General features: G+C 45.5%; 1 protein-coding gene across 5 annotated transcripts in view; it reads left to right on the forward strand.

The window, feature by feature from the left end:
* Positions 1-13,623, forward strand: part of SPDYC (speedy/RINGO cell cycle regulator family member C) — a 50,099-nt gene extending 36,476 nt beyond the window's left edge. For 2 of the 5 annotated variants that reach the window (XM_061406919.1, XM_061406918.1), the window contains exons 3-9: positions 7,893-8,052; positions 10,461-11,820; positions 12,099-12,157; positions 12,419-12,504; positions 12,612-12,783; positions 12,870-13,194; positions 13,384-13,623. In XM_061406919.1, the coding sequence (XP_061262903.1) occupies positions 11,592-11,820; positions 12,099-12,157; positions 12,419-12,504; positions 12,612-12,783; positions 12,870-13,194; positions 13,384-13,418 (906 nt within the window). In that variant the 5' untranslated portion in view covers positions 7,893-8,052; positions 10,461-11,591 and the 3' untranslated portion in view covers positions 13,419-13,623. Of the gene's footprint in view, positions 1-6,998; positions 8,053-9,555; positions 11,821-12,098; positions 12,158-12,418; positions 12,505-12,611; positions 12,784-12,869; positions 13,195-13,383 lie in introns of those variants that run through there. The other 3 variants (XM_061406923.1, XM_061406920.1, XM_061406921.1) reach the window with 3 other exon arrangements.
* Positions 13,624-24,829: the final 11,206 nt, after the last annotated feature.

The raw sequence follows: 24,829 nt of genomic DNA on the forward strand, positions 1-24,829 counted from the left end.
TTATTTTATTTTATTTTTAAACTTTACAATATTGTATTAGTTTTGCCAAATATCAAAATGAATCCACCACAGGTATACCTGTGTTCCCCATCCTGAACCCTCCTCCCTCCTCCCTCCCCATACCCTCCCTCTGGGTCGTCCCAGTGCACCAGCCCCAAGCATCCAGTATCGTGCATCAAACCTGGACTGGCGACTCATTTCATACATGATATTATACATGTTTCAATGCCATTCTCCCAAATCTCCCTACCCTCTCCCTCTCCCACAGAGTCCATAAGACTGATCTATACATCAGTGTCTCTTTTGCTGTCTCATACACAGGGTTATTGTTACCATCTTTCTAAATTCCATATATATGTGTTAGTATACTGTATTCGTGTTTTTCTTTCTGGCTTACTTCACTCTGTATAATAGGTTCCAGTTTCATCCATCTCATTAGAACTGATTCAAATGTATTCTTTTTAATGGCTGAGTAATACTCCATTGTGTCTATGTACCACAGTTTTCTTATCCATTCATCTGCTGATGGGCATCTAGGTTGCTTCCATGTCCTGGCTATTATAAACAGTGCTGCGATGAACATTGGGGTACACGTGTCTCTTTCCCAATCTTATTTTTAATGATAAATTTTAAATTGCTGTGTACTTAAAAAATCACCAAGTAAGCAACCTCTTTAACCTGAAATTTAATTTTTTTCTGATTTTTTTTCTAATATAGTTATTCCAGCCTTTAGTAAACATTTGCCTAATATTTTTTTTCCCACTTTCTGATAGAGATGAAGTAGGATAATCAAATAGTTAGCTCACAAATCCCATTCAGTTCAGTTCAGTTCAGTCGATAAGTCGTATCCGACTCTTTGCGACCCCATGAATCGCAGCACACTAGGCCTCCCTGTCCATCACCAACTCCCAGGGTTCACTCAGACTCACATCCATCGAGTCAGTGATGCCATCCAGCCATCTCATCCTCTGTCGTCCCCTTCTCCTCCTGCCCCCAGTCCCTCCCAGCATCAGAGTCTTTTCCAATGAGTCAACTCTTCGCATGAGGTGGCCAAAGTATCGGAGTTTCAGCTTCAGCATCAGTCCTTCCAATGAACACCCAGGACTGATCTCCTTTAGGATGGACTGGTTGGATCTCCTTGCAGTCCAAGGGACTCTCAAGAGTCTTCTCCAACACCACACTTCAAAAGCATCAATTCTTCGGCGCTCAGCCTTCTTCACAGTCCAACTCTCACATCCATACATGACCACAGGAAAAACCATAGCCTTGACTAGACAGACCTTTGTTGGCAAAGTAATGTCTCTGCTTTTCAATATGCTATCTAGGTTGGTCATAACTTTCCTTCCAAGGAGTAAGCGTTTTTTAATTTCATGGCTGCAGTCACCATCTGCAGTGATTTTGGAGCCCAGAAAAATAAAGTCTGACACTGTTTCCACTGTTTCCCCATCTATTTGCCATGAAGTGATGGGACCAGATGCCATGATCTTCATTTTCTGAATGTTGAGCTTTAAGCCAACTTTTTCACTCTCCTCTTTCACTTCCATCAAGAGGCTCTTTAGTTCTTCTTCACTTTCTGCCATAAGGGTGGTGTCATCTGCATATCTGAGGTTATTGATATTTCTCCTGGAAATCTTGATTCCAGCTTGTGCTTCTTCCAGCCCAGCATTTCTCATGATGTACTCTGCATATAACTTAAATAAGCAGGGTGACAATATACAGCCTTAACGTATTCCTTTTCCTATTTGGAACCAGTCTGTTGTTCCAAGGTATTGTAAATAGAGAGGAAATGTTAAGGGGCTTTGAGAGATCATGGTGAGTTAATCATCATTCAAGAAAACAGGTTTACTTAACTACAAAATCAAGTAAGCTTGCTAAGGAACAAAAACATGCAACAGAAGAATGAGACATGCCCCAAACAATAGAACAATGGTGTCATGAGACCCACATTCTGCCCAATAAGTTAATGATAAGTTAGTGATCCCTAGGACATGCTGTCTACTCACATGATAATTTGTGGAAAGGATACACTTAAAAGTGAAGGCCCCTTATTGTACTGAGACCTAAAATATTTTTTCCATTGCACCATGACAATCTTGGCTTGACCATGTAAAGACAAAAAAAACTCCCCTGCCCAACCTGGAGGAGGAGCTGATAATGGAAGCATGATGTCTATTCAAGAATGAGGAAGAAGATGATCTTGTTCTCTCCCCACTTTTCCTTCGATTATAAAAATGTAACCCACTAAGTACTGGAATCAGGATTGTCAGAAGAAATATCAATAACCTCAGATATGCAGATGACACCACCCTTACGGCAGAAAGCAAAGAAGAACTAAAGAACCTTTTGATGAAAGTGAAAGAGGAGAGTGAAAAAGTTGGCTTAAAACTCAACATTCAAAAAACAAAGATCATGGCATCCAGTCTCATCACTTCATAACAAATAGATAGGGAAACAATGGAAACAGTGACAGATTTTATTTTCTTGGGCTCCAAAATCACTGCAGATGGTGACTGCAGTCATGAAATTAAAAGAAGCTTGCTCCTTGGAAGAAAAGCTATGACCAACCAAGACAGCATATTAAAAAGCAGAGACATTACTTTGCCAACAAAGGTCCGTCTAGCCAAAGCTATGGTTTTTCCGGCCATCATGTATGGATGTGAGTAAATAAAGCTGTGCCAAAGAATTGATGGTTTTGAACTGTGGCATTGGAAAAGATTCTTGAGAGTCCCTTTGACTGCAAAGAGATCCAACCAGTCCATTCTAAAGGAGATCAGTCCTGAATATTCATTGGAAGGATTGATGCTGAAGCTGAAGGTGAAACTCCAATACTTTGGCCACCTGATGGGAAGAACTGACTCATTTGAAAAGATGCTGATGCTGGAAAAGATTGAAGGCAGGGGAGAAAGGGACCACAGACGATGAGATGGTTGGATGGCATCACCAACTCGATGGACATGAGTTTGAGTGAGCTTTGGGAGTTGGTCAAGGGCAGAGAAGCCTGGCATGCTGCAGTCCATGAGGTCGCAAAGAGCTGGACACGACGGAGCAATTGAACTGAACTGAAATCCTCAGGGCAGGGCAGTGCGATGCTCACCTGCCCCCTCGTAAGCCTCACAAGTGTCCTATTGTAATAAATCACTTCTCATCTATCACTCTGCTGCTACTGCTAAGTCGCTTCAGTCGTGTCCGACTCTGTGTGACCCCAGAGACGGCAGCCCACCAGGCTCCCCCATCCCTGGGATTCTCCAGGCAAGAACACTTTAGTGAAAATGAAGTCACTCAGTCGTGTCAGACTCTTTGCAGCTCCATGGGCAGTAGCTTGCACCAGGCTCTTTCGTCCATGGGATTTTCTAGGCAAGAGTACTGGAGTGGGTTGCCATTTCCTTCTCCAGGGAATCTTCCCGAGCCAGGGATCAAACCCAGGTCTCCCACACTGGGGACAAATGCCTTACCATCTGAGCCACGAGGGAAGTCTCTCACTAAATTCTTTCTGCACTGAGACATTAAGGATCAGAACTCCTCAGAGCCCTCTGAAACGCCACCTAGTGGGTTCACTTCTACTTCTGAATGTGTTACACACTTCTTTTAGAACTATCCTTTTTTTTGTGTATCTTTTATAAATACAGGTATATCTCAGAGTTATTGTGTGTTCACTTTCAGACTACTACAATAAAATAATATTGCAATAAAGCAAGGTCACAAATTTTTTGGTTTTCCAGTGCATATAAAAGTTGTTTACACTCTATTATAGTCTATTAAGTGTGCAATAGCTTTATGTCAAAACAAAACCATGTACATACCTTAATTTAAAAATATTTTGTTGCTTAAAAATGGTAACCATCATCTGAGCCTTCGTGATGATGGATCATGAAGAGTCATGATCAAGGCTTCCCTAGTGGCTTAGTGGTAAAGAATTCACCTGCCACTGCAGGAGACACAGGTTCAATCCCTGGTCCAGGAAGATCCTACGTGCTGTGGAGCAACTAAACCTGTGTCCACAACCCCTGAGCCTGTGCTATAGAGCTTGGGAATCAAAACTATGGAGTCCACATGCCATAGCTACTGAAGCCCTTGCACCTAGAGCCCGTGCTCCACGAAAAGAGAAGCCAGCGCAATGAGAAGCCCACACACTACAGCAAAAAGTAGCCCCACTCTCCGCAACTAGAGAAAGCCCACACAGCAGCGAAGACCCAGCACAGCCAAAAATAAAGAAATAAAATTAATGAAGGGTCATGATCTTTTTGCAAGAGTAGCATCACCATAATAAGTATAATAAAAATGAAAAAGTTAGAAATTTTGGAAGAATTGCCAAAATGTGACACAAAAACACAAAGTGAGCAAATGCTGTTGGAAAAATGATGCCAATAGATTTGCTCAACATATGGTTGTGATGAAAGAAATGTTCACATATTGAGCTGTGGGAAAGTCATTCTGGCTTATACATGGGTTAGCTGCTTTAATTATTTTTTTTTTGCTTTAATTATTAAATAAAGAGATGTGATGACAGAAGTAAAGAATGTCCACGTTAAAAGTGAAGATTAAATGCCTCCTGGGACACCAATGCTGGTCCTCTTTTGTGTAAGACCACTTCCCAGGTGCCAAATCCATACTGACTCACTGTACTTGCTGTATTTGCTGGTCTGTTTTCTTGTTTGCTTAACTTTCTGTTTTATGTTGGAGCATAGTTGATTACCAATGTTGTGATAGTTCCTCGTATACAGCAGGCTGATTCAGTTATGCATATCCATGCATCTATTTCAGATTCTGTTCCCATTTAAGTTGCTACATAATATTGAGCAGAGTTCACTGTGCTGCACAGTAGGTCCTTGTTGGTTATCTATTTTAAATACAGCAGTGTGTACATGTCAATCTCAAATTCTCTAACTATTCCTCCCCCTGACCCTTCCCCCCGGTAACCATAATTTGATTCTCTAAGTCTGTGCGCTTATTTTCATTTTGTAAATAGGTTCATTTCTTTTTAGATGCTACATATAAGCAATGCCATATGGTATTTTTCTTTCACTGACTTACTTCACTCAGTATGACAATCTTTGGGTCCATCCATGTTTATGCAAATAGAGTTATTTCATTCTTTTTAATGTCTGAGTAACATTCCATTACTTCCCAAGAATCTGGCTGCAATTTGAGAGACCTGAGTTCGGTCCCTGGGTTGGAAAGATCCCCTGGAGGAGGGAAAGGCTACCCACTCCAGTATTCTGGCCTGGAGAATTCCATGGGTTGTATAGACCATGGGGTCGCAAAGAGTCGGACATGACTGAACGACTTTCACTTTCAACCTTCCATTGTATCTATGTATGACATCTTTATCCATTCCTCTGCTGATGAGCATTTAGGTTGCTTCCATGTCTTGGCTACTGCAAACAGTGCTGCAGTGAACACTGGGGTGCATATATCCTTTTGGACCATGTTTTTCTCCAGGTATATGCCCAGGAGTGGGATTGCTGGATCATATGGTAGCTCTGTCAGTGTTAGTCGCTCAGTCATGTCCGACTCTTTGTGACCCCATGGACTGTATAGCCCATCAGGCTTCTCTGCCCATGGGATTCTCCAGGCAAGGATACTGGAGCGGGTTGCCGTTGGTAGCTCTAGTTTCAGTTTTTTAAGAAATCTCCATACTGTTCTCCGTAAAGGCTACACCAATTTACATTCCCACCAACAGTGTAGGAGGGCTCGCTTCTCTCCATACCCTCTCCAGCATTTGTTTGCAGATTTTTTGATGATAGCTGTTTTGACTGGTGTGAGGTGATGTCTCGTTACGGTTTTGATTTGCGTTCTCTACGGTCCATTTTTCAAAACCTTGAAGGAATGTATTTCTGATTTGTTTAATGTTCTTTGTTCTGACAAGTTATAAAACTGTGCTGAAAAGCCTGGTCCTCTGGAGCAGTTCCTCAGAGTAATCTGGAAAGCTGGCTTCCAGGCCACAGTCTTCAGCTGTCTTCAAATAAAACTCTTTTCTAGGCAATTCCCTGATTGTCCAGTGGTTAGAACTCCACCCTTCCCCTACCAGGGGCAATTAAAATCCTGCAACAAAGGTCCCACAAGCTGTGCAGTGCAGCCAAAAAACAAAAGAACCAAGAAACAAACAAAAACACCTCTTTTCTATTCCTACTATAGATTGTTTATTGATTATTCTTTTTGACAGTTATCATAAACCTTCAATTTGTAAAAAAAAAAAAAAGCAATATCTATGAAGCGTAATAAAGCAAAAAGCAATAAACGGACGTATGCCTCTAGCTTGTAGCACAATTATTTTATAAACAGTGTATTAGTTAGCTCAGTAGAAATTATGCTGTGATAAATGTGGTAGGCAGAATAATGACCTCCCAGATAGGTACCCATCCCAATTCTTGGAACCCATGAACATATTATCTGACATGGCAAAAAGGACTTCATAGATGTGATTAAGGATCTTGAGATGGGGAGATTATCCTGGATTATTCACATGGACCCAATGTAATCACAAGGGTCCTTAATAGTGGAAGAGGAAAAAAAAAATGTGGAAGAGGGATCAGAGTTAGTAGAAGCTATGCAACTGTCTCTGAAGAGGAGGAAGGAAGCCAGAAGCCAGATGCCAAAGAATGAGGCTGGCCACCCGAAGGAATTAAACCTTACCCACACCTTGACTTTAGCAGACTGAGACCCATTTGGACTTCTGGCCTCCAGAACTGGAAGATGATAGATTCACATTATTTTAAGCCATAGAGTTTGTGGTAATTTGTTAGGGCAGGAAATGGAAATCCAACCCAATAATGTCAATAATTATTTGATATCAATGATATCCAAAATCTCAGCAGCTTTCAAAACAGAAGTTTTTCTTTTCTTTTTTTTAAAAGAGGAATTAGAGGAAATGTTTAACAAGAGTCTCCTTTTTTCACTTTCTTTTTTCTTTAAATTATGAAAGCTTGATAACACATTTACAGGAGACTTGGAAAATACAGAACAAAGTTACATGTAGTTCCACTGTATATTACAAGTTTTTTTTTAAGTAGATAAGTTAAGATTTTTAGTTTGAGTTTCCGTAAGGAGTCTCCTTTTAAAAAGAAATTGAATTAGAGTTGATTTACAGTGTTTCACTGTACAGCAAAGTGATTTAGTTATACATATACTCTTTTTCATTTTTTTCCTAATACATACATTTTACTGAAGTACAGTTGACTTACAATGTTTCAGGTGCACAGCAAGGTGATTCAGTTATACATATGCATACATATTATTTTTTCAGATTATTTTCCATTACAGGTTATTATAAGATACCTTCTGTTATTTTTCTGTTGACCAATCATGATATAATGGTATTAAGTGAGTAATAGTTACATAATCATAATAGTAAAAGGTATTTATAAGTTTTCACAATTAGTAGCCAGACAAAAAAATAAAAGATAATTACAGTTTCAAGCCATATTGGGAACATGATTAACCTAACAATAAAATATTACATACAACTTGGGGGGTCAAGCAGAGTGTTGTGGTAAGTGGAAGTGCATACACGCACATTTTCAACCACCCAGACAGTCTGTCTTTTGGTTGGTGCATTTAATCCATTTACATTTAAAGTAATTATTGATATGTATGATCCTAGTACCATTTTCTTAACTGTTTTGGGTTTATTTTCTGTAGGTCTTTTTCTTCTCTTGTGTTTCCTGCCTAGAGAATTTCCTTTAGCATTTTCAAAAAGTTTATTTCCTATTCATATTACACGTCCTTCACTGTTTAGCTTGAATGTGTGTGTGTTTGTTTGTTTTTTGGCATGCCACACAGCACGTGGGGTCTGAGTTCCCTGACCAGGGATTGAACCTGAGACCCCTACAGTGGCAGCACCGAATCTTAACCACTGGACCACCAGGGAAGTCCCTATGTTGTCTTTATTCTAGACCCCAGGCTAGAGAGGCTACCACCACCCGGAGGTACCCTTGACCCAGGGCAGATGGAGAAGAGGAAAGGCCGAGCCACCTTGGAGCTCTTCAAGCTTCTACTGAGATGTGGCATGAATGATCTCTGCTCAGATTCCACTGACTGAACCAAACCACATGGGTAAGCATACACGGAGTAGGAAGCAGCGTCCTCCCAGAAGGAAGGACACATTGTCCTTTGGGGAGGGGGCAACATGTATGAGGGTCCTGGGGCAACAGGGGGTGGAGTGGGGGAAGAAAGAGTTAACAGGAGAACTGAAAGAAGCTGCTGTAGCTGGAGGATGGTGATGGAGGGTAGGGTTGGGGTGCTCTTGGAGAGATTCACAAGGGCCTTGTAAGCCATTCATTCATCCAAATGTGAGCAACAGCAAGCTCTGAGTCAGCACAGAGGGTCTGGGAGCTGATAAGGCTGACAAGGTGCCTGTTCTGAAGGCAGTGACCTGGTAGGGAAAATGCATGAGAAGTAAGTAAATAAGGAAGCGAGATGATTACAGGCAGTGATCAAATATGTTCTCTAGTTTAAAAGTGTGTGTTTTACTTGTTTTTAAAATTTTTTATTGAAGTATAGTTGCTCTGGCTTCCTTGGTGGCTCAGCGGTAAAGAATCTGCCTGCCAATGAAGAAGACATGGGTTTGATCCCTGGGCAGGGAAGACCCTCTGGAGAAGGAAATGGCAATCCACTCCAGTGTTCTTGCCTTGGGAAATCCCACAGACAGAGATGCCGGGCAGGCTACAGTCCATGGGGTCGCAAAAGAGCCAGACACGACTTAGCAACTAAACAGCAACGTAGCTGCTTTACAATGTTGTGTTAGTTTCTATTGCCATTACTGTTCAGTCGCTGAGTCATGTCCGATTCTTTGTGACCCCATGGACTGCAGCACACCAGGCTTCCCTGTCCTTCACTATCTCCCAGAGTTTGATCAGATTCATGTCCACTGAGCCAATGATGCTAACTAACCATCTCCTCCTCTATTCTATGGCAAAGTGAATCAGCTATACATATACATATGCACACGTGCTCAGTAGCTCAGTCGTGTCTCTTTGAGACTCCATGGACTGTAGCCCACCAGGTTCCTCTGTCCATGGAATTTTCCAGGCAAGAATACTGGAGTGAGTTGCTATTTCCTCCTCCAGGGGATCTTTGTGACCCAGGGATTGAACCTGTGTCTCCTACATCTCCTGCTTTGGCCGGCAGATTCTTTACCACTGAGCCACCTGGGAAGCCCATGCATACATATATACCCTCTTTTTTGGATTTCTTTTCCATTTAGGTCATCAGAGCACAGAGTAGAGCTCCCTGAGTTGCGCAGTAGGTTCTCATTAGTTATCTCTTTTATACAGAGTGTCAGTGGTGTTTGTATATCATTCCAGTCTTCCAGTTCACCCCATCCCCCCCTTCCCCTCTCAATGTCCATACATTTGTTCTCTACATCTGTGTCTCTATTTCTGTTTCGCAAATAAGATCATCTATAGCATTTTTCTAGATTCCACATGTATTAGTTAATATACAAGTTTGTATTTTACTAAAAGGACTATTTTTTACAAGATCACATCTTCTTCCATTCCTAGTTCTTTTTTAAAAAAAATTAATTTACTTATTTTCTTTTTGGCTGTGCAGGGTCTTCGCTGCTGCGAGGGCTTTCCTCTAGTTGTGGAGAGCGGGGGTTACTCTCAAGTTGCGGTTCGAGGGCTTCTCATTGCAGTGGCTATTCTTGTCAGGAACAGAGGACGGGCTCTAGAGTGAACAGGCTTCAGCAGTTGCAGCGCTGGGCTCAGTTGTGTCTTGAGGGCTCTAGAGCACAGGCTCAATTGTCCTGGTGCCTGGGCTTAGTTGCTGTGCAGCAGGTGGGATCTGCCCAGATCAGGGATCAAACCCGTGTCCCCTGCACTGGCAGGTGGATTCTTCACCAGAGACACCAGTGAAGCCCCTCCCAGTTCTTTTGGAGTGTGATCATCAGCAATTCTCTGATCTTCAAAGAGAAACCTGACTGAATTCCTGGGAACCCATTATGATTCTTTGAGTTTCTTGAGATGTGTCATCATTTTCACTCTAAAGTGAATCTCACTGCTTTCCTGTTCGATGACTTCGAGTTTAATATCCTCTTCCTTCTTATCCCCCAAGTCCTCAGTTGAAAATTTTGAAATGGGGAGCTATTGTTTCATGAGTACTTAAAAATGTGAACTTAAAGGGTGTTAAGACAGTACATACTGTTCAAATTAAGTTATGTGTACTTTATTATGGGAAAAAAGGTGGGGGGAGAAGTCAACTGTCACATGTAGGTGCTGACTGTCCTATAAAACTAAAGAGTAAAGAGTAACTGAGTCAGTGAAGATGGAAAGGCTTAAGGTCTGCTTGTTGGGACGCGGAGGGGCGCGGTGTGGAGGGGTTGAACTAGGTGGTCCTGGGCAAAGCCTTCCTCCTCCACTTTGGAGCCTCTGGCGGGGCTCTCATATCCCTAAAGGACCTTGGAATGGGGATGTGGCCCCAGGGAATTCTCACTCCAAGACAATCTCCTCTCTGGTTCCCAGGTTTGGGGATTTCTGTATCTGAAATAAACACAGACACAACCAGCGACCCTTCCCCAGCAAGGCACAGTCACCGAATATTTATAATTTACTCATCAGCCACGCGCCACAACCCAGGTCGGTAGCATTCTAGGTCCTGCACCTTGGCGCTGCATTTGTAAGAGCGGAGAGGGACTCCTGCTGCCTTCCTGGCCCTGGGGTCCCGCTGGCCTGCCCTCACCCCTCTTGTAGGTGATGAAACTTGAGAGAAACTTTTACCCAGGAGAGCCGCAGCTGGGAGGTGCGTGGTGGAGACTGACTGGGTTAACTCTAAGTGGAGGTGAGTGGTGATGACGAAAAGCTACACCCTTTCCCAGGGAGGGGCCTGATTGGTGGAGGGCTTCTAGGGCGGGGCAGCTCTGGGGCTATATAAACACACTCGGCGGGCTTGGAGTTACGCTGTAGGTTAACTCCTGAGCTCAGGTAAGTCTTCTAGAAGGAGGAGGCTGGGCTTACCTGTGGGAACCTAGATGGAGGCCCCTAGGTCGACCAAGCCGTTTTGGAGGGGACCCTCCCCCGAGACCTGTAGCTGGAGTTCTCTCTCTTTGTAGCTCCAAATGTTTGCGGTGGCTCCACCTCAAAACTCGCCCTAAAGCCCAGTATTTATGTCTAATAACGTCCCTGTCTCTGGGCTTCAGTTTTCCCTCTGTGAAGTAATGGTCTGCTGGTTTTTTCAGGGCTGCTTGATGAAGGGTGAGGGGGTGGTTGTGAATTGGGTGGCAAGAGGCTCCGTGCGTCTCTGGCTTTGGGGTCAGACAGGATCCACCTTGAAGTCGCTGTGAGACCTCCATGCTTCAGTTTCTGTGTTTGCAAAATGGGTCTCCTTACCAGGACGAAATAAGTTAAAGCGTTTAACACAGCTCCAGGCACTTAGGAAACCCTCAGAGGCACTTGTTGCTGCTATTGTTACTCTCTGGCCTGGTCTGGGGTGCCAGGAGGAGGCGTGAGGGTGCTGTAGCCCCCAGGAATTCTGCTGACTTTCTTGTCTCCTCACCATCACCACCACCACCCCCGTTTCTCCATGCCCATCCCTCCACCTTCTGGAGGTCGTCTGTCAGGCCAGCCACACTGATCCCGTTGACTTGTGCGGGGCTAATGGGGGTAAATGCTAAGTCCTGGGGCTGCTTTCTTTACAGGTCTCCCTGTCCCACCCCACCCCACCCACCCCCAACCCCCCAAGAGATGAGCAATGCCCAAGATCCGGCCACAGTCCCTGGAGCTGGCACCCAAGTGAAGCTGAGGGGCTGGAGCCAGCAAGGTGAGGGCGATGAGTCTTCCCATCTCCGCCGACACCAGGAGCTCCGGGCCTTCCTCCACCTTCTGGGTGAGTCCACTTGGGGGCTGGCCTGGAAGGGATTGTGAGGACCAAGCATGAACTGATGTGAGAGGTGGGATCTCAGCCTGCCCACGTCTTGGTCCCATCCCTTCTCAGGTGACTCTGGTTTGGCAGGTTTGGGTTGGGGGGGGGGTGTTCGGTTCATGTCAGAAATGTCAGAAAGTGGATTCAGTGGGGGCTCGGGCTTTAGAACTTAGAATGCTACTCTCGTCTTGTGGGGTGAGGGTGGTAACCCCAGGCTTCCATTTCTCCTCCCTCTCCCCCAGAGCACAGTTTCCTCCAGGATTTCCTCTCCAAAGATCCCTGTTTCCAGATTTCAGACAAGGTGAGAGTCGGGGGAGAGTCCAGGCTCACTCGGGGAAGGTTGAATTACTGGGGCCTGAGTGCTGCTAATGCACTGGGTCCCCTGGTCTGGTGGAGGGAGTGCCCCCATTTTAAGCCCTTGTCTTTGCAGGTCCCCCTGCACCATTTTACCCTGGATTTTCTAGGCCTGCTTCAAGCCCAGAACCTGCTTGATGGGCCTGGCACAGTCCCCTCCCCTGCCCACAGTGCTTCGCTCTAACTCTCCCCATTTCTGTATCTGCAGTATCTCCTGGCCATGGTGCTGGTCTACTTCCGGCGTGCCAACCTGCAGCTCAGCGAGTACACCCACAGCAATCTGTTCCTGGCACTGTGAGTGGCCCGGGTGCCTGGTGGGGATGCCCACTTGGAATCGCAGGGTGGGGGCAGAGCAGATGCTTACAACCTCTGTTCCCCCTGTCCCCCACCTCTGTGGCCAGGTACCTTGCAAATGACATGGAGGAAGACCTGGAGGACCCCAAAAGCGTGATTTTTCTGTGGGCCCTGGGCCAAGATTGGCATCATCAAGTGTCAGACTTCCTGCATCAGAGGGACAAGCTGTGGGCACGGATGGGCTTCAGGGCTGTTGTGAGACGCCAGAGCTGTGAGGAGGTGAGGCTCCCTACACCAGCATCCCAGGATTGGGGAAAGAGGCTGGACCTCCCACCTCCCACTTACCATCCACTCTTCTCACGCAGGTCATGGCCAAGGAGCCGACCCACTGGGCCTGGACTCGGGAGCGGCACCCCCACCATGGCAGGGCTCAAAGGAGCTACCCAAAGGCCCAGATCCCCCTCCCCCGGGGTCCCGGCCTCTCACCACCCCACTGTCCTCTCTGTGCCTTGCCCCCTCACAGCAGCCTCTGCTGCCACCGCCCCCACCCCTTGCCTGTCTTATCCAAGTGCCTTTCCTACAACGCTGAGTGGCACCGCCCTACATCCCAAGCTTGGCCCTGGAGTAGGGGCTTCCTCATTGTCCTGCCCACCCAGCTGCTACTGGAGCCAGGCACCTACACCCTCCACAGTGAGTAGGGACAGAAGCTGGCGGGGAGCTGGGAGGAGCTGGGAAGCAGGTGTGGAGCCCAACAGAATGGGAAGGAGGGGCATGGCGCCTGGGGTCCAGCAGGCTTGGGCAAGTGTCCAGCTCTGCACCCCCTTGCTGTGTGAGCTTGGCAGGCTTCCTCTGAGCAGCTCTCTGTCCTTCCTCCCCCAGTCTTTTCTAAGCTGCTGCTGTGCCCTCGGCGCTGATACTTGCAGGGTGAAGAATAGCCTGTCTGCTTGCCTGCTGGCCCAATGCTCTACTGACTGTGGCCCCTCCAGGCTCCTGTCTTCTTGGCCTCAGGCTGGCAGGGCTGCCCATGCCTCCTGCCCCTTCTTCCCAACCTGTAACTTGTAACCAGTCTGACCTGACTCCTCTAATAAATTCATGCCCTCAGGACATTGGCTGTGCTTAGGCCCTGGTCTGGGTCCTTTACCCAGGGTAGGGGTAGGGAGGGAGTTTTGGGGAGGGGGGGTCTGCCAGATTTAGGTACCAGTGGTTGAGACCCCTGAGCACAAGCCCTGTAATAGCTCTCCCTTCCCACTGGCGACCAGTCATCCCACTGTTTCTCCTCTTTAACATCTTAGTGGATGCTGAGACCCACATAGAGCCCACGGAACTGAATGAAATGAGCTATATGCAGTCCTTAGAAGAGGGCCTGGGACCTACTGGACCAAAAAGAACTCCAAAGGAAAATGGCTCTATGTCAGTCTAGAAATGCCTGCAGGGTGAGGTCTTTTTCAGAATGAGCCTTAGTCCTTGCTCTGGGCTGCAGTTGCCTCTTGTGACCCCATGGACTGTAGCCCACCAGGCTCCGCTGTCCATGAGATTTCCCATGCAAGAATACTGGAGTGGGTGGCCATTTCCTTCTCCAGAGGATCTTCCCAACCCAGAGATTGAACTCAGGTCTCCTGCATTACAAGTGGATTGGTTACTGACTGAGCCACAGAGAAGCCCATATAATGTGATGAACTATGTCAGGTTTGCCCACGCTCGGGTGGTGGTGGTGAGGAACAGGATTTTTGGAAAGACCATCTAGAGTAGTGATTAAGACTTGGTCTTTGGTGCCAGACAGCTTAAGTTCAAGATCCAGGTTTCTGTATGACTTACAGATTTAATCTCCTCTACTGCCTCATCTGTAAAATGAGTATTACACCAGAAAGGATACTGTTTGAGATTTGGATGAGATAATACTCGAAGGGTTTAGAACTGATCTCAAGAAAGGAGCTCAGATGTGGGTGTTATCAGTAGAGGGAATTGCTGCCCAGAGAAAGGTTAAAGGGGAGTGTACCTGAAACAGAAGGCAGAGACGTCTAAGGGGTCAGGTGGCAGAGAAATCTAAATGTAATTCCCCTCCCTCCTCTCTGAGTGGTTCCCAAGAAGCATGGGGGTGAAGCCTGGAGGCTGCAGACATTAGAAGCCAAGACAAGGACTGTAAAGTATTTTTAAGAGTTTTTCAGATAGGTAATATAGTCACATGTATGTTTTGAATTTTGAACCAAGAGTCACCTCCTGCCCCTGACTACCAGCCGCCTGGTTCTCCTTCCTGGAAACAATGGAAGTGATCATTTATGTCCATCCAGAGAAAGAATCTAAATGTATGTAACCAAATGTGGTATAATAAAAATATACAAATTTGGTCTTTGTCCCTGGTTCCTGGCACAGAGTGCCTAACACCTTTGGAATTTCCAGAGTTATAGGAATGTCTTTTGTTATTCATAATGAGCTCCTATAGATCACACCAGAGTTAATGCTAATGAGGTTATTCAAGATGGTGGCTGTTGCCAAAAAAAGTGATCTAGAGGGTGGGAACTTTCAGCTTCCCCAGTTCTTCCAGGAAGGGCGAGGCACTAGAGATTTGGGATTCTCGGGGAGGGTGGCTCCCTCCCTCCGCATGTCTTTCCCTATGAATCTCTCCTATTTGGCTGTTCCTCAATTGTATCCTTTATAATAAACCAGTAACAGTGAATAAAGTATTTTCCTGAGTTCTGAGTCTTCTACTGAATTATCAGTCCTGAGGAGAGGGGTTATGGTCATCCCCAAATTTGTAGTCAGCCAGACAGGAGTATGGGTCACCTGGGGGTTCCATTTGTGGCTGGCCTCTTGTGGAACTGAGATTCATGGGGCCTGTGCTAATTCTGGGAATTAGTATCAGAATTGAATTGTAGGGGCCTAGATGGGAGTTGGTGATGGACAGGGAGGCCTGGCGTGCTGCGATTCATGGGGTCGCAAAGAGTTGGACACAACTGAGTGACTGAACTGAACTGAGATGGTGTTAGAGAGTTGGTGTAGACAAATCACATGGTTTCCTATCTGCACATTCCTTTTGACAGCTGTATAGCACTCTTCTGTATGGGTGTACCCTTTTTTCTTATTGACTGGCACATGTTTCCACACTTCTGCTATTCTAAATAGTGCCATAGAGCAGTGGCACCCAACCTTTTTTGGCACCAGGGGTCAGTTTTGTGGAAGACAACCAGTCACCTTCTGCTGTACGGCCCAGCTCCATTAGACTGGTACTGTGCTGGGGATCCCTGCTATAGAGAGTCACTAAGACTCTGTAAAAGTGTGAAAGTTGTGTAAATCAGTTCTGAATATTCATTGGAAGGACTGATGCTGAAGTTGAAGCTCCAACACTTTGGCCAGCTGATGTGAAGAACTGACTCATTGGAAAAAGACCCTGATGCTGGGAAAGACTGAAGGCAGGAGAAGAGGATTACAGAGGATGAGATAATTGGATGGCATCACTGACTTGATGGATGTGAGTTTGAGCAAGCTTAGGGGTTGGTGATGGACAGGGAAGACTGGCATGCTGCAGTCCTCAGGGTAGCAAAGGAGTTGGACGTGGCTGAGTGACTGAACTGAACGGACTGAAGACTTTGTAAGAACAGCATTATTCAAATATGAAACAGTGAATTCCAAGAAGAATTGTTCAGCCAAAGGTCAAGTCAAAATTGTCGTCTTTTTTTAAAGGCCCATTTTATTTATTTTTTGGTGGCACTGGGCTTTCACTGTGGCATGCAGTCTTCTCTAATTGTGGCATGTGGGCTCTAGAGGGAGAGGCCTCAATAGTTTCAGTGTATTGCTTCAGGTACCCTTCTCCTCCTCCCTTCTCCTCCTCCATGCTTCAGCTTAGCTGCCCTGAAGCATGTGGGATCTTAGTTCCCTGATCAGGTATCAAACCCACATTCCCTGCATTGGCAGGCAGATTCTTAACCTCTGGACCACCAGGGAAAGCCTCCAAAATGGTCATCTTGAAGAACTTTGCCACTTGTTCATCTGTTGGGGCTGTGCCTGAAACCCCTCCCCAGCCTCCAGCTGTGTGAAGGCTGTTTTCCACAACACTCACCAATCAATGAGAAACAAGGTTATTTTATGTTTGCCAAACTGCTAAGGAGAAAATCCTGTCTTGGTGAAGGTTTAGTTTGTATTTCTTTTTTCTTTCAAGTGAGCTCAAGCTCATACATGTAAGAGCTGTATGTCTTTTTTGTGAACAGCTCTTATCTTTGCCCATTTCTCCATTGTTTTTTGGTACTTGACTCATATGTAAGGAAAAATAGCCTTTCAGGATGTAAATTGTAAGTATTTTCTTCAGTTTATCCTTTTAACTTTGTGTGTGATAAAATAAATTTTTGTGGCTTCTGGGTTTTGTGTCACAGTTAAAAAGAATTTTTCCACACTGAGATGATTAAAAGAATGTCTCCCTTAGCTGCTGGCTGTATTTTTGTTTTCATTTTTTACATTTAAATCATGAGTTCATCTGGAATTGATCATATACAAAATTCCCTCCCATTTTCCTAATGCTTTTTAATGAAAAACTCATCTTTTCTCAACAAATTTGAGATGCTGCTCTTATATACTAAATTCCTATATGCATTTGGACCTGTATCTAGATGGCTATTGTTTTTCCTGTGGTCATGTATGGATGTGAGAGTTGGAGACTGTGAAGAAGGCTGAGCGCCGAAGAATTTATGCTTTTGAACTGTGGTGTTGGAGAAGACTCTTGAGAGTCCCTTGGACTGCAAGGAGATCCAACCAGTCCATTCTGAAGGAGATCAGCCCTGGGATTTCTTTGGAAGGAATGATGCTAAAGCTGAAACTCCAGTACTTTGGCCATCTCATGTGAAGAGTTGACTCATTGGAAAAGACTCTGATGCTGGGAGGGATTGGGAGCAGGAGGAGAAGGGGACGACAGAGGATGACATGGCTGGATGGCATCACTGACTTGGTAGATGTGAGTCTGAGTGAACCCTAGGAGTTGGTGATGAACAGGGAGGCCTGGCGTGCTGCGATTCATGGCGTCGCAAAGAGTCGGACACGACTGAGTGAGTGAACTGAACTGAACTGAACTAGATTCTTCTATCTTTCAGTGATCTATATGTATCAGTACCCCTCTTCATTAATTATTATATAAGAATTATTTAATCATTATGGATTGGATGTAATACTTGATAGGGTTAGGCTCCCTAATGGCTCAGATGGTAAAGAATCTGCCTGCAATGCAGGAGACCTGTGTTTGACCCCTGGGTGAGGAAGATCCCCTGGAGAAGGGAATGGCAATCCACTCCAGTATTCTTGCCTGGGGGAATTTCATGGACAGAGGAGCCTGGCAGCTACAGACCCTGGAGTCACAAAAAGTTGAACTTGGCTGAGTGACTAACACTTTCACAGGATTAGACTCCTAACTTGTTTTCAGAAGTCTCTTGGCTATTCTATCTAGGTTGGTCATAAGGAAAGTTATGACCAACCTAGATAGCATATTCAAAAGCAGAGACATTACTTTGCCAACAAAGGTCCATCTAGTCAAGGCTATGGTTTTTCCTGTGGTCATGTATGGATGTGAGAGTTGGACTGTGAAGAAGGCTGAGTGCTGAAGAATTTATGCTTTTGAACTGTAGTGTTGGAGAAGACTCTTGAGAGTCCCTTGGACTGCAAGGAGATCCAACCAGTCCATTCTGAAGGAGATCAGCCCTGGAATTTCTTTGGAAGGAATGATGCTAAAGCTGAAACTCCAGTACTTTGGCCACCTCATGTGAAGAGTTGACTCATTGGAAAAGACTCTGATGCTGGGAGGGATTGGGGGCAGGAGGAGAAGGGGACGACAGAGGATGAGGTGGTTGGATGGCATCACTGACTCGATGGACGTGAGTCTCAGTAAACTCCGGGAGTTGGTGATGGACAGGGAGGCCTGGCGTGCTGCAATTCATGGGGTCGCAAAGAGTTGGACATGACTGAGCGACTGATTTGATCTGATCTGGCTATTCTTGCTTGTTCAGTTTCCCATAGGAACTTTAAATCAGTTTTTCTAGTTCTTTTCCCCAAATAATCTGTTAGAATTTTTTTTTTCACTTGTTAGAATTTAAAAAAATTTTTGGCTGAGTCATGTGGCCTACAGGATCTTAGTTCCCCAATCAGGGATGGAACCCATGTCCTCTGTAGTGGGAGCTGGAGTCAAACACTGGACTACCAGGAGAGTCCCTAGAATTTTTAATTTTCATCACTCTATAGATTACTTTAAGCACAGACATCTTTATGAAGCATCTTTGTATCCAGAATGACATGTCTGTCCCCTGCCTCTACTTCTTTCAGGTGGCACAATGTCCAATGACTCCCAAATTTGTTCCTCTATTCTGAGGTCTGTTCCCACCGCCAGGCACCTCCTCTTGGATGAGGGCGGGTCCCACAGCTTTCTCAGCTCAGTCACTCAGTTGTGTCCGACTCTTTGCAACACCATGGACTGTAGCACGCCAGGCCTCCCTGTCTATCACCAACTCCCAGAGCTTGCTCAAACTCATGTCCATTGAGTCAGTGATGCCATCCAACCATCTCATCCTCTGTCATCCCCTTCTCTTCCTGCCTTCAATCTTTCCCAGCATCAGGAGCTTTTCCAGTGAGTCAGTTCTTCACATCAAGTGGCCAAAGTAGTGGAGTTTCAGCTTCAGCATCAGTCCTTCCAATGAATATTCAGGACTGATTTCCTTTAGGAGCCATTAAGTCCCACAGGTACCTCCCTAACCTGATCCTCCAGAATCCCCTCCAGATAAGAGTCCCCTACACCATGAATCTACTCAGATGGTCTAGAGTTGTCTTTTCCCTCCCTGTCTCCCAGGAACCATATCCCATCAGTGGCTAAATTCTATAGGTCTTTTTAGCAGCTTTACTGAGGTATAGTTGACATAAAATAAACTATGTATACTTCAAGGTTCATTTTTGTTGACAATATATACCCCCACAAAACCAATACCACAGTCAAATAATGGACATATCCATTACCCCCAAAAGTTTCCTCAAGCCCCTTTGTAATCCTTTCCTGCCATCCATTCCCACCTGTCAGCCCCCCCATCCCCTCCAGCAATCATTGATATGCTTTCTATCACTAAATTGCTATCATTTTCCTAGAATTTTCATAGAAATGAAATTATATAGCAGGCCCTGATAGCTCAGTTGGTAAAGAATCCGCCTGCAATGTGGGAGACCTGGGTTTGATCCCTGGGTTGGGAAGATCCCCTGGAGAAGGGAAAGGCTACCCACTCCAGTACTCTGGCCTGGAGAATTCCACGGACTGTATAGTCCATGGGGTCACAGAGAGTCAGCACAACTGAGCAACTTTCACTTTCACTTCACTTTCTGTCTTGTTTCTTACGCTCAGTATAATTATTCTGAGATTAAGCCATTGTTCCTTTTTATGACTGAGTAGTATTCTGTGGTATATATACAGCACCACAATTTGCTTATCCAGTCACAATTTGTTGAAGACCATTTGGTTATGTCTAGTTTGGGCTGTTACAATTAAAGTTGCTATGAATATTCATACACAAGTCTTTGCATGGACACATGCTTTTATTTCCCTTGGGTGAATGCCTAGAAGTGGAATGGCTGGGTCATATGATAGGTGTATATTTAACACGCATGCTCTAAGTTGATTCAGTTGTGTCCGACTCTGCAACGCTATGAACCGTAGCCTGGTAGGCTCCTCTTGTTCATGGGGTTTCTGCAGGCAAGAATACTGGGGTGGGTTGCCATGCCCTTCTCCAGGGGATCTTCCCAACTCAGGGACCAAACCCAGGTCTCTCATGTCTCCTGCACTGGCAGATGGGTTCTCTGCCACTAGCACCACCTGGGAAGCCCATATTTAATTTACTCTTCTTTTTTTTAAGATAGACTAATTTTTTTTAGAGTAGTTTTAAGTTTACACAAAATTTGCTCAGAAAGTATAGAGAATTCCAGTACCCCCCTTTCCCATCTGCAGTTTCTCTACTGACATTTTGTATTAGTGTGATCTATTTGTTACAATGGATGAAACAATATTGATACATTGTTATTAAAGTCTATAGTTTAACATTAGGGTTCACGCTTGTTTAAAAAACTGTTTATTTTACTTGGTTGGGCCAGGTCTTAGTTGCATGCAAGATCTTCCCTCTTTGTTGCAGCCCGTGGAATCTTTAGTTACATTGGAACTCTTAGTTGCAGCATGTGGGATCTAGTTCCCTGGCCAGGGATCGAACATGGGGATCCTGCATTGGGATCTCGGAGTCTTAGCCACTGGACCACCAGGGAAGTCCCCAGGGACTCTTAGTGTTGTACATTATATGGGTTTAATGCAACGTCATGTATCTACCATTACAGTATCACACAGAATAGTTTAAGTGCCCTAAAAATGCCCTTCCCCCACCTTCCCTGAAAGCTTAGCTATCACTGATCTCTTTACCATCTCTAGTTATACCAGTTCCAGAATGTCATATAGTTGGAATCATACAGTATAAGTTTTCTCATGCTGCTGCTAAGTTGCTTCGGTCATGTCCGACTCTGTGCGACCCCAGAGATAGCAGCCCACCAGGCTCCCCCATCCCTGGGATTCTCCAGGTAAGAACACTGGAGTAGGTTGCCATTTCCTTCTCCAATGCATGAAAGTGAAAAGTGAAAGTGAAGTTGCTCAGTCATGTCCAACTCCTAGCAACCCCATGGACTGCAGCCTCCCAGGCTCCTCTATCCATGGGATTTTTTCCAGGCAAGAGTGCTGGAGTGGGCTGCCATTGCCTTCTCCAGTTTTCTTATACTGGTTTCTTTTACTTAGCAACATGCATTTAAGGTTCTGGCATCTTTCTGTAGCTTGATAGTTTATTTCCATTTATTGGTGAATACATGTTTAAGTTTTAAAGAAACTGCCAAACTGTTTAACAAAGTGGTGGTATCCCACCAGCATCGTATGAGAATTCCAACTCCTCCACATCCTTGCCAGCACTTGGCATGGTTAGTCTTTTTAATTTTAGCCATTCTAGGTTTGCAATGTTGGTCCTTCTAGTTTTAATTTGCATTTCTCCAATGAATAAACATTTTTTCATATGCTTATTTGCCATCACATGTCTTCTTGGGAAATGTCTATTCAAATCTTTCACCCAATTTTACTGGATTATTTTTTTAAATTGTAAGAATTCTTTATATATTCTAAATACAAGTTCTTCATCAGATATATTTTTTGGCAATGATTTCCTCCTAGTCTGTGGTTTTTCTTCATTTTCATAATAGTGCCTTTTGAGGAGGAACAAAGTGTTTTATTTCAGTAAATTTCAAATTTTTTTTTCTTTTATTGTCTGGGCTTTTGTGTCATATTTAAGAAATCTTTACCAAACCCAGTGAAAGTGAAAGTTGCTCAGTTGTGTCCAACTCTTTGTGACCCCATGGACTATACAGTTCATGGAATTCTCCAGGCCAAAATACTGGAGTGAGTAACCCTTCCCTTCTGATCTTTACCACCAGGGATCGAACCCAGGTCTCCTGCGTTGCAGGTGGTTTCCTTACCAGCTGAGCCACCAGGAAAGCAGACCATAACCTGCATATCCTTAATTCAATACACTAGCTCTGGCTTCTCAAAACGTGGGGATCAAGCTTCATTAAAATAAGGCTGGATCATTACTCACGTTCTCCACCAAAAAACAAACAAAAAAAGGATAATGCTGGTACTCATTATAACAAAGTCCAGAAGAAATGTGCCCAGTACCCAGAGTACCTACATTATATTGCCTAAAATATCTAGTTTATAACAGAAATATGAGACATGCATAGAAATAGGAGTTGGAACCATATAGTAGGAATAAAGGGCATTTGAAACAACTGCAGACAATGACTGTAGCCACAAAATTAAAAGACACTTGCTCCTTGGAAGAAAAGTTATGACAAACCTAGACAGCGTATTGGAGAAGGCGATGGCGCCCCACTCCAGTACTCTTGCCTGGAAAATCCCATGGACGGAGGAGCCTGGGAGGCTGCAGTCCATGGGGTCGAGAAGAGTCGGACATGACTTAGTGACTCAACAACAACAATGCTTTCTTCTAGAGGTTGTTGTTCTTTAAAAAAAAAAAAAATTATTTATTTGGCTGCACCGGGTCTTAGTTGTGACATATGGGATCTTTTAGCTGTGGCATGTTCCCTAACCAGGGATCGAACCCAGTCTCCCTGAATTGGCAGCAAGGAGTCTTAGCCACAGACCACCAGAGAAGTCCTTCTTCTAGAGGTTTTATAGCTCTAGGGTTTATATTTAGGTGTATAATCCAGTTTGAGTTAAATTTTGATATGGTGTATCCTATTAATAAATAGGTTTTCAAATCCATCTCTTTCTCTCTTATGTCTACCACCTCTGGAGTTTGAGCCAGAGGACACTGCCAGCTGTCCTCTTCCATCATCTGTACAAATCTGAGCAGGCTTCTACCTCAGGTAGAACAAAATCCATCTTCCACAGCCCACCCAGGCCTGCCACAACTCTGCTCTCCCTTTCTCTCTCAGCTCAAGCAACACTCAGAATATTTTAGTTCCTCCATATGCCAAGGCATCTAATTCCCCTACCTCTCCCATCCCTGACATAACTTTGTCTGATTTATCTTTACTCTAATACCCTGGATTAGTGAGGGCTTCAGCTATGGGCTTCCTTCACATCATTCTTCTTCCCAGTTAATCATGGGTGTAGGACTTCCCTGGTGGCTCAGACGGTAAAGTGTCTGCCTACAGTGTGGGAGTCCCGGGTTCAATCCCTGGATCAGGAAGATATCCTGGAGAAGGAAATGGCAACCCACTCCAGTATTCTTGCCTGGAGAATCCCATGGACGGAGAAGCCTGGTAGGCTACAGTCCACGGGGTCGCAAAGAGTCGGACACGACTGAGTGACTTCACTTTCAATCATGGGTGCAAGAGCTGAGTCAATGTCTGCCTCCTTCAGAGGGAGCCAAGGCCTTGGGTCGTCAGCATCCGATGTCCAGGTGACCACAGCACCTTGCACATACAGGAGGTGGTCAGTGCCCATTTGGGGAACAGTCAAACACAGTCAGCTGGAGTGACAGTTTAGTGAAAATAATCTGGGGACTGTGGGGCACATGGGTTGAGCCAGAGTGCTTTGAGGGGAAGGGGGGCCTTGGCTACCTCCCCAGAGCATCTCCCAGGCCCCTGCTCCCTGCGTTCCAGTCACAAGGAACAATTACAGTCTCCTGATTGACCTGTGTCCCCCCCAGCCCCTGGACCTTTGGACATGCACAGTTCTTTCAGTTTGGAACACCCTTTCCAGCACCTCACTGCCTAGTTAACCCTACTTTTCCAATAAGATTCACCTTTCTTAAACCCCAAAGCTGAACCAGAAGAGCAGCCTCCTTTAGCTGGGCCTGGTCTGCCTTAGTCACAGGTCTGCTATGCAAAGACCTGTCAGAAGGGTTTGGTCAAGATCAGACACATAAATGCCCAATGGTGATGAACAAAGAGCTCAGAAGCTGGTCCCAGGTCTGACTTGCCAGTTGAAGGAGCTCAGCAAGCTGCACTCTTAGGCCTCAGTTTTCCTCATCTGTGTACTAGGAGTGAGAACCGAGTCAGATTAGATCCGTGGCCCTTAATCTTCTTGGGATCAAGGGCCCTCAAATTCGAGGAAGGCTAAGCACTGTTTCCCCAACAAAAGGCTTGTGTGTATAAGGGGCTTCCCTGGTGGCTCAGTGGTAAAGAATCCACCTGCCAATGCCTGCCAATGCAGGAGACGCGGGGTTCAATTCCTGGATCAGTAAGATCCCCTGGAGAAGGAAATGGCAACCCACTCCAGTACTCTTGTCTGGGAAATCCCCAGAGGATCCCAGCGGGCTACAGTCCATGGGGTCACAAAGAGTCAGGCACTTAGGGACCGAACAACAAGAAAACATCATGTAAGGGCCGCGACCTTCCTGGCTGGGGCCCCCAAGGCCAATCAAAAGCCCTGAGCCGAGGGTCCGTTGCAGTCTCCGTCCCTCCAACTGCATCTCAGGTGGCTGGGTCTCTCCGTGTCCCGGGTGGGCCTGCTGTCTGCCTCGCAGCCTCTGCCGCCCCCTCCTGGGTAAAGCGGCACACGGGTGGGTGGGAGAGGGAGGGCAAGGAGGAGAGGGCAAGGATGCTGGCCTCTCGCAATTTCCGAGCACAAGAAACCTCAGAGCGCAAGATGGGATCCCGCAGTTCCTCATTTCATCCCGTTCGCGGCGCAAATGGGGAAACTAAGGCCGAGAGCCGCAGAGACTCAACCAAGGTCACGCAGCCAGCCCGGGTCCGGGGGGCCGATTCCCCGAGCCCCGCCTGGATGCCGAGAGCCGCTAAGGCGGGGTGGCGACGCCGGGAGCCTGCG

This window comes from Bos javanicus, chromosome 29, assembly GCF_032452875.1.
Source record: "Bos javanicus breed banteng chromosome 29, ARS-OSU_banteng_1.0, whole genome shotgun sequence".
NCBI classification, from domain to species: Eukaryota; Metazoa; Chordata; class Mammalia; order Artiodactyla; family Bovidae; genus Bos; species Bos javanicus.